General features: G+C 49.7%; 1 protein-coding gene across 1 annotated transcript in view; it reads left to right on the top strand.

Annotated features, from left to right (window-relative positions):
- The window catches only part of DGLUCY (D-glutamate cyclase), a 53,490-nt gene that overhangs the window by 8,047 nt on the left and 26,262 nt on the right, over positions 1-19,181 (top strand). The window contains 8 exon segments of the mRNA XM_067027601.1: positions 266-464; positions 3,176-3,326; positions 4,695-4,772; positions 4,775-4,816; positions 7,139-7,346; positions 10,841-10,905; positions 10,908-11,075; positions 16,558-16,661. Coding sequence (XP_066883702.1) covers positions 266-464; positions 3,176-3,326; positions 4,695-4,772; positions 4,775-4,816; positions 7,139-7,346; positions 10,841-10,905; positions 10,908-11,075; positions 16,558-16,661 — 1,015 coding nt within the window.

Raw genomic sequence — 19,181 nt, 5'->3', positions numbered from 1 at the left:
TAATGAGATATCATCTCACACCGGTCAGAATGGCCATCATCAAAAACTCTAGAAACAATAAATGCTGGAGAGGGTGTGGAGAAAAGGGAACCCTCTTGCACTGCTGGTGGGAATGTAAATTGATACAGCCACTATGGAGAACAGTATGGAGGTTCCTTAAAAAACTACAAATAGAACTACCATACAACCCAGTCCTTTTAAAAAATATATTGTCAAGAGTTCATACCGAGTCTGGGGGCCTATGAGCTTTCCCTTGTGTCTCCAGGACGGGCTGTCCCCCGTTCTGGAAGTATGAGTTCGGCACCTGCACAGGCAGCCTGACCTCGCTGGAGGAGTCCTCAGAGCAGCTGAAGGACATGGTGGCCTTCCTCCTTTGCGGCAGCTTCTCCCTGGAAGGGGCCTGGGAGAAGGGGGGACTCCCCCTAAGGGACTCAGCAGGCCACAGCCACATGGGTGCATACAAGGTAGGGACGCAATCCACTGGGGCAGAAGGACTTGAGAATGTGGGTCATCTTGTATTTTCCTGCAGTGGGGAGAACAGTGGTGCAGGAGGCAAGAGACTCCTCTGGCCACTTTCTAGCTGGGCAACCCAGGACAAGCGGTTAACCTCTCTGGGCTTTTTTTCCTCATCTGGAAAATGGGACCACCACCCTCTCCCCTGCCCACCTCCGGGCATGCTCTGAGCACCCAGCATGCCCTTGGGAGTGCGAGTCAAGCCCTTCCAGACAAATCATTGTGCTGTGCGAACCAAACCCGTTTGGAATTTGGCTCCTTTAACTTCGGGCACCTCAGTGAGATTTTTGAAAAAGCTCCCTGGCAGCGGGGAGAGCGTGCCTGGCTGGGTAAACGCCCAGGGATTTGTGGCAGAGCCTTGGCCTGGCTGTTAGCTGCTAGGTCATGTCTCTGTCAGGAAAGCTGGGTCATGTTCTTGGCCAGAGGTGGCCGCTGGTGGTCACGAATGCAGAGTGGCTGCCTCTCGGGGGACGTGCCCGCCATGGGGCCGCCTCCCTGCTGTGTCTTTGAGGTTTTATTCCAGCCACTGCTTGTCACAGGTTGGGGAGATGGGGGGAATGGAGAACCAGATCCCCCATTCCTCTGACCCCTTCTGGACACTTGTGTGAAGCCTGGGAACGTACTCTGCTGGATGGATGGGCAGCCGGTGTCAACAGCCGGCCCCAGGTTTCCTTACGGAGGACGCAGATTGGAGATTTCATCTTGGGTCTGAGACACTTATTAAAACTTGCCTGGTTTGGGCTCCTGCCAGAGGGGCCCAGGCTGCCTCTGATGAGAAACAAGGCTGCCCACAGTGCGTGCTGCTTTTCATATGCGAAGTATGTGTCTGAGAGGTTTTCTTGACGGTTAGGAAGGGGGTTGCAGAACCACAGCTGCTGGCTGGGCCCCTGCAGGGCTGGCCCTGGAATACACTGCTGTCTGTGGCAGGTAGGAGCTGGGAGGGCCTCGCGGCTCATCCTGGCCAGCCTTTCATTTTAGATGCAGAAGCTGAGGTTCGAGAGAGAAAGGGACTTGCCTAAATCCCAAAGCCAGGCTGGAGCCCAGGACTCCTGGCTCCCATCTGTAAAATGCCCATAGTGGAGGTGTGACAATTACAAGATGCTTTGCACAGAGGTGCTCATCGCTGCCCAGAGGAAGTGCTCTGCAGAACCATGGTCTGGCCACACCTCACCATCCCAGTGGTTACCAGAGAGCTTTCTGTTTAACATGGACGCCTCTGCCCATTGGCTGCTGGGAGAAATGGCCAGGCTGCCATCATGGATTCAGTTGGCGGCCTTGAGGGGATGCAGGGAGTCCCCCAGAAGGAGGCGCCTTGGCCTTGAGGAGTGCTGCCGGTCTCTTGTGAGTGTCCCTGGCATATGCTCCCTCCTGAGTGCTGTTCTTCAGACATCAACCGGGCAGGCACACCAAGGTTTCATCCTGCTGCTGACAGGGTGCTAACAGCACACCCTTCAGGCAGCTGCCAAGACTGTCCCCGTGGTATATCCTCCTGGCCATGGCCTGAAGCTTTCATAAGCCCCACTACAGGGACCAGAAAACATTCGGGGTGGTGGTGGGGAAACCCCAACATAAGCAGGGAAAGTCACACAGGTCATCCTGGGCAGCTTCTACTGAGGCAGGAGGATTGAGCAGGGCTCAGTGGGGTCTGTGGACTCATGGGGCCTCCTTTGAGGTTCCCACTTCCTGGGGACCCTCTGCCTCTGATTCTCCTAGAGGTCTTCATTTGTGTTCACGGGCCCCTTGAGGTCTGCGGAGAAAATTCAGAGGGTCTATGAAATTGGGTGGGAAAACATTTGCATCTTTATTTTCATAGCCTCGAACTGAAATTGAGTGTTTCCTTCCATTATGATTGTAAAAAAAAAAAAAAAAAAAAAAAAAAAAAAAAAAAAACAGCACCACGTCAGCAGACCCTGTGATTTGGTGGCTGCCCAAAGAAATCACAGACATGCTCATGTCACACTGCAGTCCTTCCTGACACCTCAAAAATATCCTGTATGTTGATCACTACTTCAAAATTCCAAGGGTAGGTCTGCCATCTTGTTCCTTGCTTGAGTGGCTAATGAAGAAGCGTACCTATCACCGTATCGTAGTTTTTTTTTTTTTTTTTTTTTTTTTTTTGCGGTACATGGGCCTCTCACTGTTGTGGCCTCTCCCGTTGCGGAGCACAGGCTCCGGACGCGCAGGCCTAGCGGCCATGGCTCACGGGCTTAGTTGCTCCGCGGCATGTGGGATCTTCCCGGACCAGGGCACGAACCCGTGTCTCCTGCATCGGCAGGCGGATTCTCAACCACTGCGCCACCAGGGAAGCCCAGTATCGTAGTTTTTTCATCATTTGATAACTGCATTTTCAGCATAATTGGTTTCCTTTGTAATCCTATGCATTTCCTTTTACACAGCTAAAGATACTACTTCTATGCAGGTCCATAGCTGCACCAGACTTCCAAAGGGGTCCCGGGTGAGTACAAAATTAAGACTCTCTGTTTTAGACCAATAATTACCAGCAATTTTCCTCATCTCTATGTCACATAAAAGTAAAATCTGTATTTTTATGATGGCTACTTGGACTTCCTCCTTCACTGAGCTGCTTTGAACTTTTGGTCTTGAGGGCTTTGATCTGTGCGAATTCTATTTTTTAACATTTTTTCACTTCATTTCTTGGCAGGCAGAGGTGCCTTGTGCCACCACTGCTGGCTTTTGCTGCCCCCTGGTGGTCACAATGAGGCCCGTTCCCAAGGACAAACTGGAATGGCTGGTGCAGGCCTGCTGCTCCATGGGGGGTGGGCATGGACAACCGGTTCACATTGGCGACCCAGGTCAGTGTCCACTCCCGTTCATGATTCTGACAGCTGCACGTGGACTTCTGCCCGAGAAGACGGGAACTTGCTGTGTTCCTGAGTTCCCCTGACTTGACCTCATCTTTCGCAGCGGTCCCGGGGGTTAAGGCCCTGGACAAGACTCAGGTTCCTGCAGTAGCACTAGGGCTGGGTTTGCAGGTGCCCTTCAGGTTTTTTCTTTGTTTTGTTTTGTTTTTTGCTGTACGCGGGCCTCTCACTGTCGTGGCCTCTCCCGCTGCGGAGCACAGGCTCTGGACGCGCAGGCCCTGCGGCCATGGCTCACGGGCCCAGCCGCTCCGCGGCACGTGGGATCTTCCCGGACCGGGGCACGAACCCGCGTCCCCCGCATCGGCAGGCGGACTCGCAACCACTGCGCCACCAGGGAAGCCCTGCCCTTCAGGTTTGAAGGTGATGCCCTTGGCAGAATAGCCAGCCTCATCCATTAGTCTCTGTGAACTTCAAGTGAGCCGGGGGTGGGGGAAGCAGGTGTTGGAGGTTGTCAGCGGAGCTCTTTGTCTTGAAATTTGAAATCATAGTAACTGCTAATCTAGGCTATCGTTCAGTGGCATATCTGGGCAGGGGATGGCTTCCTTCCCAATGTTAACTTGAACCTAAAGCCATTGATCCCCAGTGTATGAACTCGATCTGATGGCAAGTGAGCAGATCTAAGTGTGGAAGCTTCCCAGGCCTCTTGGAGGCTCTCACAGGGCCTGATGAAAGCTTGGGATTCAGTCTTGGGTGGGAGTCAGAGTTCAGAGTAATTGAACTCACTCAGCTGCTTAACAAACAAAATCAGACAAAGCCCAGCCTTCTGTAAAAATGCAATCATCACTTGTCACCTCCCTCACAGAAAGATGGTCTCAGGACCACCCAAAGCAGAGTGTCGGCAGTTTTATCATTAGTGGAATAAATTGATTACATCCATCTCTGCTGTCTTCATGAGCCCTCTGATATCTGGCCGGGGGTAGGGATGCTGTTGGTTGTCAAGCAACAGAGTTTCTGTCTAGGTTATGTGACTCGGTCTGTACCAAGATAAACTCAAAATCGCAATCTGTATGATGACAGTGTTAGACTAAATGCCCCCTGGTCTCCTCCAGCAATCACACCAAGCATTTAAGATTCCATGCTCTGAAGCTATGCCCCTCAAAATGGACTAGAAGTCGGCAAGCATTCTGGGTTGGTAAAGTCCCGATTCCTGGTGTCCTCCCTGAACTTCTCCAATTGACAGTGGTTCTGTGACTAGAGCTGCTCTTGGAGAAAGAACCATCAACTACTCAACATGTTCAAATCAGATAGTACCAGCCAGTGCAGGACCCAGTGGAATTCACTTTCTTCTTCCATCTGCAGAACTGTTGGGTATCAAAGATCTTTCCGAACCTGACTACGGGGAAGCTGTGGTGTGTCAGCCAGGGCATGTTCCAGTGTTCTGCCTTCTCAGCTGACCAGTCTCGAAGCTGTCAGCGCCTGCAGTACGTCTGGGCTTAAGGGGGCTGGTACTCTGACCTAGGAGGGAATTGGGTGGGTTTCCAGTTCCTGAAGGCATAGGCTTATGGTGCAATGACTTAAGGAATAAAGTCATAAAACACAGGCCTGTAGCCCACAGCAAATATCCCTCTGACTGCTTTCTTTGCATCCCAGTGCTGGGTCTCACCAGAGCAGCTTGTCTTTCAGCTCAAATATGTTTTGATTAAATATATTTCTATCAGTGGAAGCCTCACAGTCCAATCTAACAGAAGCGCCAAAGTTTTGCTTGGTATTTTGAGACATCTTGGCGGTTAGTGGGGCTTTGAAAGCAAAGGTGAAGGCAAGCAGCTCAATTAAGCAAAGCATTTCACGTGGTATTTGCCAGGTGTTTGAAAGCAATGCTGTCGGTCCATTTTTTCAAAGGCTGAGGGTGATATTACACTGACGCGACACACGAGGGCCCCCTAACTAGCACACAGTAAGGTAAGGACGTGACAGAGACATTAAAAATAACTTGCAGCCCATTGTTGCAGACAGAGGAAGATTCTAGCCAGGTCAGCCCGGCTTGGACTACAAATAATAGAATTTAGTGCTGCTTTCAATTTATTTTTAAAGCATTCATGGGCGCTTAGCTATTAGAATGGCCTCATGATAGGGGAAGATTATCTCTAATATGGTGATAGGGCATAAACACCAAGATCCAGGGGATTCTATTCGTTTATTCACACAAATGTTTTGGGAGCCTGCTCTGTGCCCAGATCTTAGGAATAAAATGCTGCAGGAGACAAGATGCAGTTCTCAGGGACCTTGTGGTCATTTACAAGTGTGTGTGTGCTCACGTGTGTACACACATCCACACACCCACAGTAAATATCCTCCCGCACGATGGTCTCAGCCCTCTCCTGTCCCCTGCCCGGGGAACGCCCTGCAGAAGAGCTCTCACTTCGGCTGGGATCCCAGCACACGATAGCCCTTCAGTTCTGACTTGCGATAACATATTTGATTGTAAATGAGAACAAATGACATCATTGGTCAGGGACCACCTTGAATCGTTCTAATTTGTAAAAATCATGCTCAAACTTCAGTATTTAAACTTCTATTAGCAATAGATTAATTGCTGCACATCTCACAACAGATGGGCCAAAACCCCATGTCACACTTCGAGCTGACTGTTCTAGTGTGTGATGGCTTTAGAGTGACCAATTTTAGGTTCTGCCCCAAACACAGAAAAACAATTGCATTCATCAAAATCCTTAGTTCTTCCACTTTTTTATCACAGCTTAAAGTTAAGTTAGAATGCTTGACGCATCTGTAAGTAGGTTTTCCCTCTGAAGTGTTGGCTGACTTTGGCTTTCTGTTAGATCTGAGAAATTTTACAGTTTCCTGTGAAATCCAAGACGTTGTTACTTACTCAGTTCATGTCTACATTTATTGAGCACTTATTGTGTGCACTTGTGAGATGTGTAGGCAATGGTCCCTCTTCTCTGGGAATATACGGCTGAGTGGGGTTAAAGCACTCAAGGATCATAATGACACTGAAGAAAGCAGAAGGTCTAAATTAAGTTATAGTGAGGATTAAGCACCTAACAGGCCAGGCACAAGGACGTGAGAATGGATAAAATACAGCACCTGGTTCAATAATGCAAACCATCACTTATACCGAGGGCTTACACTAGACCAGGCACTTTCCTAAACCCTTTTATGTGCATTTTCCAGTTCAGTTCTGACAACAACCAGATGAGGCGTTATCATTATTTTACAGTTGAAGAAACAGGTTTAGAGAGGATAAAGTCACATCTCATGCTCAAGTGTGTTCACCGTGCAAAGTCATGTCTTAATAACTATGCTACAGTGCATCCGTTGCCCAGCATCTAGTGGGGGAGAACAAAGTTAGCATAAACCAAAGCCAAATACACGGGACATGAGAAAAATAGAAGCTATGTTCAGAGAGAACTATTTGTTAGCAGATCTAACAACTGCTGCAAAGTAAAGCAAGATGGCTTGATGCGTTGTAAGTACTTTCTGATATCCATGGGATTGCATTGATGGAAACTCCTAGAGCCCCAACTGTAGCTGTGGGTACCTCACTTCGTTGCCCACACTCAACCCAATCTTCACTTTCCTAAAAATCAGGGGCCCCCATTACAGTGGAACTTGATTTAGTCGTAAGCCAGCTTGTTCTGACCTGGTGCCAACAAATGGTTAAGGAGTGCCGTTGGCTAAGTCAAGGCACGGGCGCCATCTTTCCCATTAACGGTGGGCTAGATGGGCATGGACAGGGTTTGATAAAGTGGTCTGGGCTCAGACCCTCCTTTTGTGTGCCTTAGAGATGCCACTGGCTTTCACCAGCACACCGGGTTGCACAGTTATGACTGACCTGAAGGGTACAGCAGCTCCGGCCAGATGTCTCACCCCTGAGGGAATGCCAGAGGTCCATCACATTTCCCAGGATCCTTTGCACTGCAGCACGGCATCAGCTTCAGTCTCTCAGAAGATGAGAGAACTGGAGATGATAACTGCCATCGACCCAGGTAAGAAACCAAGCAGTCACACCTCAAGGACCTGGAGAAGTTCATCAGTGATGAATGTTCAGGGGAAAAAGCAGCATGCCAACTGTATCTACAGTATGGTTTTTTTTTTTTAATGCTAATACTGTGTATGAATCCGGAAAAGAAGTAAATTCACCAAAATACTAACAGTGATGATCTCTGGATAGAGTGATTGTGGATGAATTTTGTTTTCTTCATTTTTTTCCCCCAAATTTTCAACACTAAACATATGAGGGAGTTTGGGAGGTGGGCACGTTCCCATCCAGAACTAAATTGGGGTTGAGTAGGGAAGAAAAAGGGAGGAATGGTTCCTAGGTAGTCGACTGCCACCATTTAACCAAAGTCATCCGTCATTCCGTAATAATGTCCCTAATCGTCTTCTTTTGTGCCATTGCCCGGGGTTGGGCGTAGACCAGATTTTGTGTACCGGGCAGCGGAGATAGGAGTGGGGGGTTGGATTGCTCCTCCTTGGCGGATCCTTGGTGGGGCAGGACCCTGCAGAGACAGCTTCACAACAGTTTGCAGCCGACGTGTATATTGTATTTTGTGTCTCAGAGGATAGCCCTTCTGTGATTTTGAGAGCCGCTGACCTTCTAGACATGAGACAGGGCTGGTGGGGTCCAGTAGGGGTCTGCTGGTTCCAGTTAGGAGGAGGTTTGCTGAAAGCTGCTTGTCTGTTTGTTAGGTTGTTCATTCATTCACTCATTCATTCATTCATGCTGCAAAAAACACAGTTTCCTTTACATGCAAACACACAGTAAATTTGGGATATCTGCTCATTACAGATGCACCTTTCAGGACACACACATACATAGAGTCGTGGCTGTGTATACACAGAGTCTCTGACATAGTTGGTCTCCTTGGTGAATATTTTTTAAAATTCTGCAATACTTTCTGTCTCACAAACATTCTTACCCAGGCTGACGGCTCTCCTGCTCAGTACAAGCGTCATGAGGGAAGATGTATTATTAGCTCTGCCATTAGCTCGGATAAAAAAGTATCTGGGAAGTAAATTTAGTGCAGACACGGTGCTCCTGTTGTTTTAATCAGAATGATCTGGGAGGTCGTCCACTGCAGCACCCTCAGTGCTGGGGTGAACTGTGTGTCAAGGCTTGAAGCATGAGGCTCGGGGGATAGGCCGATTTATGACTTTCCAGAGGTGCCAATATTGTTTATCAAGGAACGTCTTTAACCCTCAAGAACAGCAGAGGCTTCTGATTCCCACTGTATTAAATAAGCAGGTATAAGATTGATGACCATATATTGAACACCAGTCACTGAGCATAATAATAGAGCAACTCAGTCATTTTTGAGAGGACCTCAAATGGCTGGCATTTGAGGTGCCTGCAGAAGATGAAGAAATGCAGGTTTATAATGGTAATGTTTGTGCTAATAATAACATCATCATAGATGGATGGACTGCTTTCAAGTTGACAAAGGTCTCTCTCCCCTCTTCTCTCTATCAGTGCTCACCACATCCTGTTAAATGGGATTTAAATTTTTATTAATTTTATTTATTTATTTATTTATTATTTTATTAAATGGGATTATTATTATTTGTTTTATTATTATTAAATAATAATAAATAATAATTAAATATAATATAATAATAATAAATAATAATTATTATTATTTATTTTATTAAATGGGATTCCAATTTTTTTCTTTTAAGATGTTGTTATTCTTCTCCCCACTTGTCAACAGTAATTCGTGTTTATTGTAGAAACATCAGAAAACATGAAAGAGGCAATAAAAATTACCAGGATCCCATCACAATTAACCATTATTAACAGTTTTATGTTTGCCCTTAAAGTCTCTTTCTTCAGTCTTGAACCTATAAGACTGAATGTGTGTATATATATATATATAATATATATATACACACATATATATGTATATTCCAATATATATATTGGAATCATACTGTGATACTATTTTAGGACTTGCTTCTTTCCCTTTTAAATATATTGTGAACATCCTTCTATATCATTAAATATCACCACAACATCCTTTATGGTGTTTGCGTAGAATTCTATTTTATGAATGTTCTACCATTTTATTAATAGCCTATTATTTGACACCATAAACAACGCTGCAGTGAACATCCTTATGACTACATTTGTGTACATACCCATGATCACTTTATTAGGATAAGTTCCTAGAAGTGAATGGCTGGCTCCAGGGGAGTGTACAAATCTAAGGTGCAAATCACCCTCCCGACAAATGTTCCTGTTTCCACTCCCACGAGCAGTACGTGAGGGGCCCTTACCTCACAGCCTTCCTCCACCTGGACCACCCCCAGCTCCATGTAGGAAAACTGATGTTCAGAGCAATCAAGGGACGAGGCCAAGGTCACACAGCCGTGATGTGCCAGTGCCGGGACTTGAATGTACGTTTCCGGATGCTGAATCTGGAGCTGTTCCTCCGTAACCAGAATCCACATCCTGTGTCCCTCCACGTTGTCCAGGTACCTCGAATGCAAGTTGACGCCCCCCGCGTCCCTTAGGCCCCCCCCTCTCATTTCAGCCGCAGCTGGGGTGGGAGTTCTAAGTCACATCCCCCCCTTCCACGGCACAGATACGCCCCGAGGTGGCCTGAGCATGGACAAAGGCACAATGGTATGTGATGAGAGTCCGGAGGCTGTGCTGCCTTCTGGGACTGGCTTGGCAGCCACGGTGGCATCTGTAAGATGCAGCTGGTGCCCGTCCCAACCCACCCCCCACCCCCACCTCCACCCCCACCCCCGGGTTCACTGCGGCTGCAGTGGGCGGTTCCCAGCACATCAACTTCCCACCTGGGCCTCGGGTCTCTCTGTTTCTCAAGGAAAACAGGCGCAGCCCAGAAGTGCCGGGGAGTCAACGCCCCAACGGGCAGCCTTCACCCAGTAGGGGGCAGAGCTGGTGCGTACTGCTTGCTAAACTGCTCTAACACATGACCCCAAGAGGCTTTGCTCAAATACAGCAGAAATGTGTGCCTCTCTCACACAACAGTCCAGGGCGAGTCCTCCAGCGTGAGTGTTCTAGCTCTGCGGGAAGGGGATCTGCTCCCCCGCGGTCACTCAGGGACCCAGCAGCTCCGCATCCCATCGTGAGACCCCCAGGGGGCGCTGGCTGTCAACATCCCAGCTCCCAGGAAGCGAAGAGCTTGGAGTAGAGCCTGGGGGCGTATGACCAGGCCGGGGGGGGGGGGGGGGGGGGGGGGGAGGCCACATCACCACTCCCACTCCCTTTCCACTGCTCTCCGATTGTCACATGGAGAGGACCTGGTCTCGAGGCCACACTGAAAGAGGGGCTGGTGGGCCCCTTACCCAGTGACCCTTCTCGACTGGACCGGGAGGGGTCTGCCACACCTTCAAATCCACTTCTGAAACAAAAACAAACAAACGAACAAAAAACCAAGCTACTGTCCCCATAAGATGCTACTTGAAACACAGTTACGTGATTTTGTGATTTTATTTTGTTTTTGCATAATTTTCGGCAGCCGGGGGACCGGGCACCTGCTCTGTCCAGGTGAGCTGCTGCGGGCCTCCCCGTCTCCGTCCTACGCCTGCGCAGCTTCCCCGCGCCTCTCAACCACGAGCCTCCGGAAGAGACGGACGGCCCGCCGGGAGCCGCGGCTGCCTTCCTGCAGGCCTTGGAGAAGGGGGTCTCCATGGTCGTCGACCAGAGAGCCTTGAATTTGCACAAGAAGCTTGTTGACGAGGCTGTACGGCGAGGTGAGCAGGGAGAGGAGGGGAGCCCCTTTACCCAGATGAGGCTTCGTGGGCGGAGGGTGGAGGGAATCAGCGTTTGTGGGACTTCCTCCGGGTGCCCACGCACAGTGCTATGCGCCTGACACGGGGCGTTTTCCTTAACACTCAGAACAACTCTTTGATAGAAACAGCATTATCCCCATTTTATAGATGAAGAGACTGAGGCTCTGAGAGGGCCAGGTGATTTAACCAGTTGCGGATGATGAGCTGGAATTTGAAGCCGGGTCCACCAGGCCCCGTGATCTCACCTGTGCACGTGCTCCCCCCCGTGAGAGGCAGGGGTGACCTGCAGAGGACACTGAGCCACCCGGGACAGCCCTGGACCCCCGAGTTGGGGTCGAACGGTCGAGAATAGACTGGCGAAGAGGCTGAGACAGCCGTGTCCCACAATGCCCAAATGGGCAGGATGCCCCACGCTTCCCAGGTTCCTGGAACACCCAGGTGGGCATCAGGGCCGAGAGTGCTGATCGCGCGAGCCTGGGATGCTGCTGTCAGTGTGTCAGGACCGGCCTAGGGTGCAGGGTGAACAGCTGTTCCTCATCTCTCGTCGTTCTACGGGTGTCACTCAGGCGTCAGCCGGGAGCCTGGTGACTCTACCGCGCTTCCGACTGCCTGTCTCTCTGTGTCCCTCAAAATGCATTCTTCAGGGCTTCCCTGGTGGCGCAGTGGTTGAGAGCCCGCCTGCCAATGCAGGGGTCACGGGTTCGTGCCCCGGTCCGGGAAGATCCCACATGCCGCGGAGCGGCTGGGCCCGTGAGCCATGGCCGCTGAGGCTGCGCGTCCGGAGCCTGTGCTCCGCAACGGGAGAGGCCACGACAGTGAGAGGCCCGCGTACCACAAAAAAAAAAAAAAAAAAAAAAAAAAGCATTCTTCAGAGAAGTACTTTTGTCTTCTTAGCCTCTAAAAAGGCTTCCACCTCAGGAAGGCATATCCTAAAGCGCCTGCTACGTTAGAAGTCGTGAAAAGGCTATGTCTGGACATACAGAATCCATTTCACACGATGAGTGTGTATTGAGTACCTAACATGTGCCAGGCGCTATTTAGGGCTCTTGAGATCCATCGGTGAACCAGACTGACAGCCATCCTGCCCTCATGGAGCAATGGAGACAGTAAACAGCGTAGGAAAATAATACAGTGCATCTATAGTGTGTCACGGAGGTGATACGCTATGGAATAGAGTGGCCCGGGACCAGGGGAACGGGGAGTGACGGGCCAGGCGTGAGGGGAGCGCGCGGGGGTGGGCTGCTCTCTTAAACAAGAGGGTCGGGGAAGACCTCCCGGACAGGGTGCCATGTGAGCAAGGCTTGAAGCGGGTGCAAGAGTGAGGCCTGGGCTGGCTGCGGGAAGAGTGTCCCTGGCTGTGTCAATGGCCATTAGGTGGAGTGGGGGCCCGGCAGGCTTAAGACAGGGCAGCAGCCAGCTGACCGGCCTGGAGCTGGTAAGGAGAAGAAGAGCTGGATAGAGGACAGAAGTCACAGTTAGGTTTTAAAGGATCCCCCAGGAGGCCGCAGGGACAGGCGTAGGGGGCAGGAGATGGGCCAGGTTACGGCAGGCGGGAGACGAGGCTGGTGCCCTGTGGCAAGTCCTTCTCTTCCCCCACTGATTTCAGCCACAGCTGGGGTGGAAGCTCTGAGTCACACAGACGGCCCAGGCATGGAAGTATGGGGACTAAATGCCTCCAGGGCCCCCTCAACCCATGGAGGGTGGGAGCTGCTGCCCTGCCTCCCGCCTTTTGGAGACACACAGGTCCCGGAGGAACTGAGAACCCTTTGCCTTGAAAATGCACAAACCCTGCTGCTGGCTTTTCCTCCTCCCCGCCTTCACTGTCCCTGTGCCCTCCTGGGATCATCTCCCCAAGAAACCACCTGCACCCAAGTCTTTGTCTCAGACTCTGGTTTCAGGGGACCCCAAAGAGATGAATGGTAGAGATGGCGGTTGTGAGAAGCCGCCAGATCTGTCTGTGTTTCGAAGGTAGAGTCGTGACTGCTCTCATGTTTGGGGCGGGGGCCTGAGAGAATGGAGTCGGCGTGGCCTGGGACAGGGAAGATCATGGCGGAGCAGGCCTGACCTTGCACCCTGTTGGTGGGGTTGTAACATGGGGCGGCCGCTGTGGAAAACAGTATGGCAGTTCCTCAAAACAATTAAAAATACCATATGATTCAGCAACTCCACTTCTGGGCATGTACCCAAAAGACCTGAAAGCAGGGACTCAGACAGATATTTCCACACCCGTTTGCACACCCAGCAGCATTGTTCACAGTAGGCAAAAGGTGAGAACAACTCAGGCATCCATTAACGAATGACTGGATAAACACAGTGTGGTCTATACATGCAGTGGAATGTTACTCAGCCTTAAAAAGGATGGAGATTCTGACACATGCTACAACACAGATGAACCCTGAGGACATTATGCTGAGTGAAATAAGCCAGTCACAAAAAGACAAACCTGTATGACTCCACTTATATGAGGTAGGTAGAGTAATTAAAATCATAGGGACAAAGGGTAGAATGGTGGTTGCTGGGGACTGGGGTCAGGGGAAGGGGGAGTAAGTGTTTAATGGTTACAGGGTTTCAGTTTGGGAAGATGTGGAAGTTCTGGGGATGGATGGTGGGGATACTTGCACAATGATGTGAACGTGCTTAAGGCCAGAGGACGGTACTCTTAAAGATGGATGAGGTGGTAAATCTTATGTTAGGTGTGTTCTACCACAATTACAATTTGAAAAAATTTATAAGAGTGCAAGTTTGAGCCTGGGTAACTGAAAGTGTGAGTACTTATGAGACGTGCAAGTGAGGAAGACAGCAGACAATCAGATCCACGAGTCGAGTTCAGGAGAGCCGTCTGGGCTGGAAAAGACACTGGAGAACAGTTGGCATATTGATGGCCTCAAAGTCAAGACACTGGATGACATCATGGAGGGAATAAGTGGAGACAGAGAGAAGGACCTGGATTGTGCCCTGGGACGCTCCACGCCCAGAGGTCAAGGGGAAGAGCAGGGTCCTTCGTCCAAGAAAGATCAGCCCTGAGGAAGGAGGAAAGCCAAGGACCGTGTTGTCGCCAAGGAGAAGGGACAGCCACCTGTGGCCACTGCTTCACAGGCCGGCAGTCTCTTCCATCTGGCCACCGCCCTGCTGGGTGGTTTTTTTTTTTTTTTTTTTTGCGGTACGCGGGCCTCTCACTGTTGTGGCCTCTCTCGTTGCGGAGCACAGGCTCCGGACGCACAGGCTCAGTGGCCGTGGCTCACAGGCCCAGCCGCTCCACAGCATGTGGGATCTTCCCAGACCCGGGCACGAACCCGTGTCTCCTGCATTGGCAGGCGGATTCTCAACCACTGCGCCACCAGGGAAGCCCTGCTGGGTGGTTTTTGCTGCCCACTTTCCCAGAAGTCGACCTGCCCTCCTGCTCTCCTGACCGCCGGCTCCATGCTGGACCTCAGCTCAGCACTGGGTCTTGCCCACACAGTGGCTTGGAATTTGGAATTCGCTGTATTAGATTTTGCAGAACTTTCTTTACATGTGGACAAAGAAAGTAGAAGCAATTTGGCCTTTTAATGACAATGATTTCAGGTCTCTTTATAACTGAAGCCTGGGAAATGGTTAAAGAAGAAAGCTCAGTCATTGATTCCCTGTCTTGAAGATAAATTGGTAAGTTGGTTCTTTATAGCTTAGGTGCAGGGTCTCCTCTTGCCCCGACCTCCCTTGCCCGGGATTCTTTCTCTCTGTGTGCCCCCCTTGGGGATATGCTACGTTCCCCACCCTGTGTGGCTCCCTGCTGCCCCGTCGTACTAGTATCCTGTATCCTCAATCCAATGTCAAAGAAATAAAGAGCCAGGCTTTACTCAGCACCTGCTTTGTGCCAGGCCTCCGGCTTGGTGCTTGGCAAACATCACACCATTGCGTCCACAGCAATCCTGGGAGAGGGCCTGATTAAGCCCATTCTGCAGAGGGGGAAACCAAAGCTCAGAGAGGTCTCGTGGCTTGCCCAAGGTCACACAGCCAGGAGTTGTTGTTTGGTTCTATTCAACCCCCTTGCGGGGCCAACAGCCTGCCCCTCACAGCACACAGAGGGGCTGGGTCTTTCGACCTGTCATGACTGCCCCCCATTCCCTGGGGTGTCACGTCACGCACAGAGTGTGCCTCATGAGTATCCCTTGATGGACCGACTGCCCTCCACCTGTCTTTCCCCCTAGGCGCTGGGTGGAACTGGAGAAGAGGGGTTGGGAGAGCCCCGGTAAGGTCACTTTAGGATCTGTGACAGTGATCTGGCTCCTCGCCCTCAGCTTGCCCCATCGACCCACTGGGGTGGCCGCGACAGCTCCCAAAGGGCTTGGGGTGACAACATGGGGAGGTGGGGTGGGAAGCAGCCGTCTCGAGGCCGTGTGGTTTTAACATAGACAAGGTGCTTATTTGGGTTGGCTTTATGTGAGGGGGTGAGGGGCTGATGATGGAGCGTATGGGGGTGACCAAGGCTCCCCCAGCCGCCCCTTGATACTGCTGCTGGGCCACAGAGCAGTCCAGGAGCTCCTGCAGAACCAGCGGGACCATAAGTGCTTGGTCCACCATCCCCGTCCCAGGCCCTCTATTAGCCACTGGATAAGACTTCGTCCTGGGCCGGCGAATATGCAAAGATTCTACCTCAGATGGCTCTGAGGGGGGTTAGTTAATGGAAACCAAATCAATTTTATTTTATTATGGGATTTGTGTATGTGTTCCACATATTCTACAATAATGCGTATTATTATTATTATAATTAGAAAGTGTGCTATTTTTAAGAGTCAAATTCACTTTGGAAATCACTTGATGCCAGTAATTAACTCAAGACCCAGACTCTGGGATTTTTCCTCTGTTTTCTTGAACTTGCCTGAAGATAGTCAAGGGGGTGGGGTGGGGGAGCAGATGAGAACTTAAGTTGGGAACTAGTCACGACACCAATCTACCTACTTGGCTTTGCCCAAGTCATTTAACATCTCTGAGCCTCAGTTTTCCTCCTCTGTAAAATGGGGAAATAATGGTTCTTATCACACATAATTGTTGTGAAAGTTGAGAGTCTGCATGTCACATGCTTAGCAGAGAGCTGGCTCGCCGTCACCACGGGCACCTAACCGTGTCCCCAGCACTCACGATGGGAACGGGCCAGGATAGGCCTCTGGTCACATGGTACTGCGGGCATCTGTGTGCAGCATACTTGCTCACCCACAAGACTGGTGACACTAGCCCGATTCCACTCCCATGCTGGCCAGCTCTAGGGTTTACTCAGGACTGAAAGTAAACTTCAGTATCCTCTGTGTCTAGGTCTTGGCTTACCTAGCAAAGTATTCTACGGGTAGATGTCGTTCAATAATGGTAACTAATGGATACTTTCCAAAGAAGCTCTTGAAAAGCCAAAATGAATTCCCCAAACGCGGCACTAGGGTTGATGGCTCCACCCTTTGCCTTTATTTTCAAGGTGTTCTGAAGAGGCAGATCCCAATATTAACTTACCAAGGCGGATCGGCGGAAGCTGCTCAGGCCTTTCTGTGCAGAGATGGGAACCCCAAGTCACCCAGGTATGTGTGTCCCGTCCCAGTTTAAGTGACAGTGGAGAAGCCCACGTGCCGTTAACTTTGACAACAGCATTTCTGCACACCTCAGTCCCCCAGAGAGGACAGAACCAGGAGTCCAGTGTCCTGATGGGCCAGACTCACCAATGAGGCTAGGGGGTTTCAAGGTGTCTGGGGCCTTTGCAGAGGATTTCTGGAAGTAGCAAGTCCCTGAGAGATGGCATGTCTTCCTGACAGAGGGAGCAGATCGGAAAATTATAAAATAAACAAAAACTAGCAGTTTCTCAAACTCGGTTATGACCCATTAAAGAGAAGTGAAATCATTTCAGTGGGGAGTGACCAGCATCTTTGGAAAATGAAATAGAAATAGAAATATCATTGTATTTCTTGTATAGTAATGGTAAGTACTCTCTTGTGAAACTGTGTGTGTGTGTGTGTGTGTGTGTGTGTGTGTGTATTTTTCACTGTGTGCTGTGTTCAAACGTTTTTAAAAAATACTTCTTGGGCTTCCCTGGTGACGCAGCGGTTGAGAATCCGCCTGCCGATGCAGGAGACACGGGTTCGTGCCCTGGTCCGGGAAGATCCCATATGCCGCGGAGCAACTAAGCCCGTGAGCCATGGCCACTAGGCCTGCGCGTCCGGAGCCTGTGCTCCGCAATGGGAGAGGCCACAACAGTGAGAGGCCCGCATACCGCAAAAAAAAAAAAAAAAAAAAAAAAAAAAAAAAAAATACTTCTTAATTATATGTAGGGATGTATTTCAGATCTTGTAACTTTTAAGAGTGTTTTGCAAACTTTTTTGACAACGATCCACAGTAACACATTTTGCATTGCAAACCAGTACACACATACACATAACTAAAACAGAAATTTCAAAAAACAATATTTACTCTTGCTATGTTCAATATACCCTGATATATTCTATTCTATTCTATTCTATTCTATCCTATCCTATTGTATCCTGTCCTAGTCCACTTTTCAGAAAGTGCTGACCTGGCCTAATAAGTTTTTTTCACATAAGCAGAAACACACCATTGTAAAGCAATTATACTCCAATAAAGATTTTTAAAAAAATAATGTTTATTTCACAACCACTAACAAGTATCCACTTCAAATGTTCAAACACTGCTTTAAGAGGCCTGGAGGGCATAGCTGCCCTGCAGCTCCCAGCAGAACCTGGCGCTTATAATGAGGACCCTGAGTCAACAAGGCAAAATTTGATGGGGGATCCGACATGCCATTTAAAGCTGCCAGAATGTGTGTGGCACGTATTAGAAATGTTTATTTCTCCAAAAGGTTGGCATACAAACAAGGCTGTGGCAACTCAGGGAGAAACTAGAAAATTCTCTTGGGTGGGACCCCTGCTGCCAGATAACACAGGTGTTGCTCTGTTTGCTGCAGGGAGGGGGGTGAGCCTGATCTGACTGTGCAGAGAGAGGATTCCGCTGTCTTAGGAGAAGATGCATTAACTCTTCCCGAGGCGTAGGCCTCCCAGGACTGGATTACTTCCCGCTGTAGCTCAATGGACCCTTATGGCCTAAAGCAATCAATCCACCGTCACAAGGTATGTAATGAGTTCCCCTGGGGGAAAAGTCCAGAGCAGAGGATGTATTCATCTCAACTGGAGCTCTTGTTCTGAACTGCCTTTTCGTCGCCATTGATACAGGTCTAGAGGAAATTCAGCGTCAACGCTCTTTCCACTTCCTGGTTCTGCTTCTCAGAAAAAGTGATTGCCTTTTCCTGCACTGAGCATGTAGCCTCAGGACCACATTCTAACACCTACTCCGTGGCCTGCCATCCAAGCATACGAGGTGCACCACCTCCTAGCACAACCAAATGACATGGACAGGCACGTAGATTTTGATTTTTAAAACATGTACAGCAAAAGCATTCAGAGTGAAGGGGTTTCTTTTGATATTGTGGTAAAACATGCATAACATAAATTTTACCATTTTAACCATTTTTTAGCGTGCAGTTCAGTGGTAATAAGGTATATATTCACATGCCTGTGCAACTATCACCACCATCCATCTCCTGAAATTTTTCATCTTTCCAAATGGAACTCTGTCCCCATTAAATAATAACTCCCCATCCCCCCGTCTCCCCAGCCCCTGGCAACCACTGTACTACTTCTGTCTCTAAGGATTTGACTACTCTAGTATCCCATATAAGTGAAATCATACAGTGTTTGTCCTTTTGTGACAGGCTTATTTCATTTAGCAAAATACGCTCAAAGTTCACGCATGGGGCTTCCCTGGTGGCACAGTGGTTGAGAGTCCGCCTGCCGACGCAGGGGACACGGGTTTGTGCCCCGGTCTGGGAAGATCCCACGTGCCGCGGAGCGGCTGGGCCCATGAGCCATGGCCGCTGAGCCTGCGTGTCCGGAGCCTGTGCTCCACAACAGGAGAGGCCGCGGCAGTGAGAGGCCCGCGCACCGCAAAAAAAAAAAAAAAAAAAAAAAAAAAAAAAAGTTCACGCATGTTATAAGGTGTCAGAATTTCCCTCCCCTCTAAGGCTGAATAATATTTCCT

This window comes from Kogia breviceps, chromosome 3 (genome assembly GCF_026419965.1).
Source record: "Kogia breviceps isolate mKogBre1 chromosome 3, mKogBre1 haplotype 1, whole genome shotgun sequence".
Lineage (NCBI taxonomy): Eukaryota > Metazoa > Chordata > Mammalia > Artiodactyla > Physeteridae > Kogia > Kogia breviceps.
The sequence above is the reverse complement of the archived record's forward strand: the minus strand, read 5'-3'. Positions and strand labels throughout refer to the sequence as shown.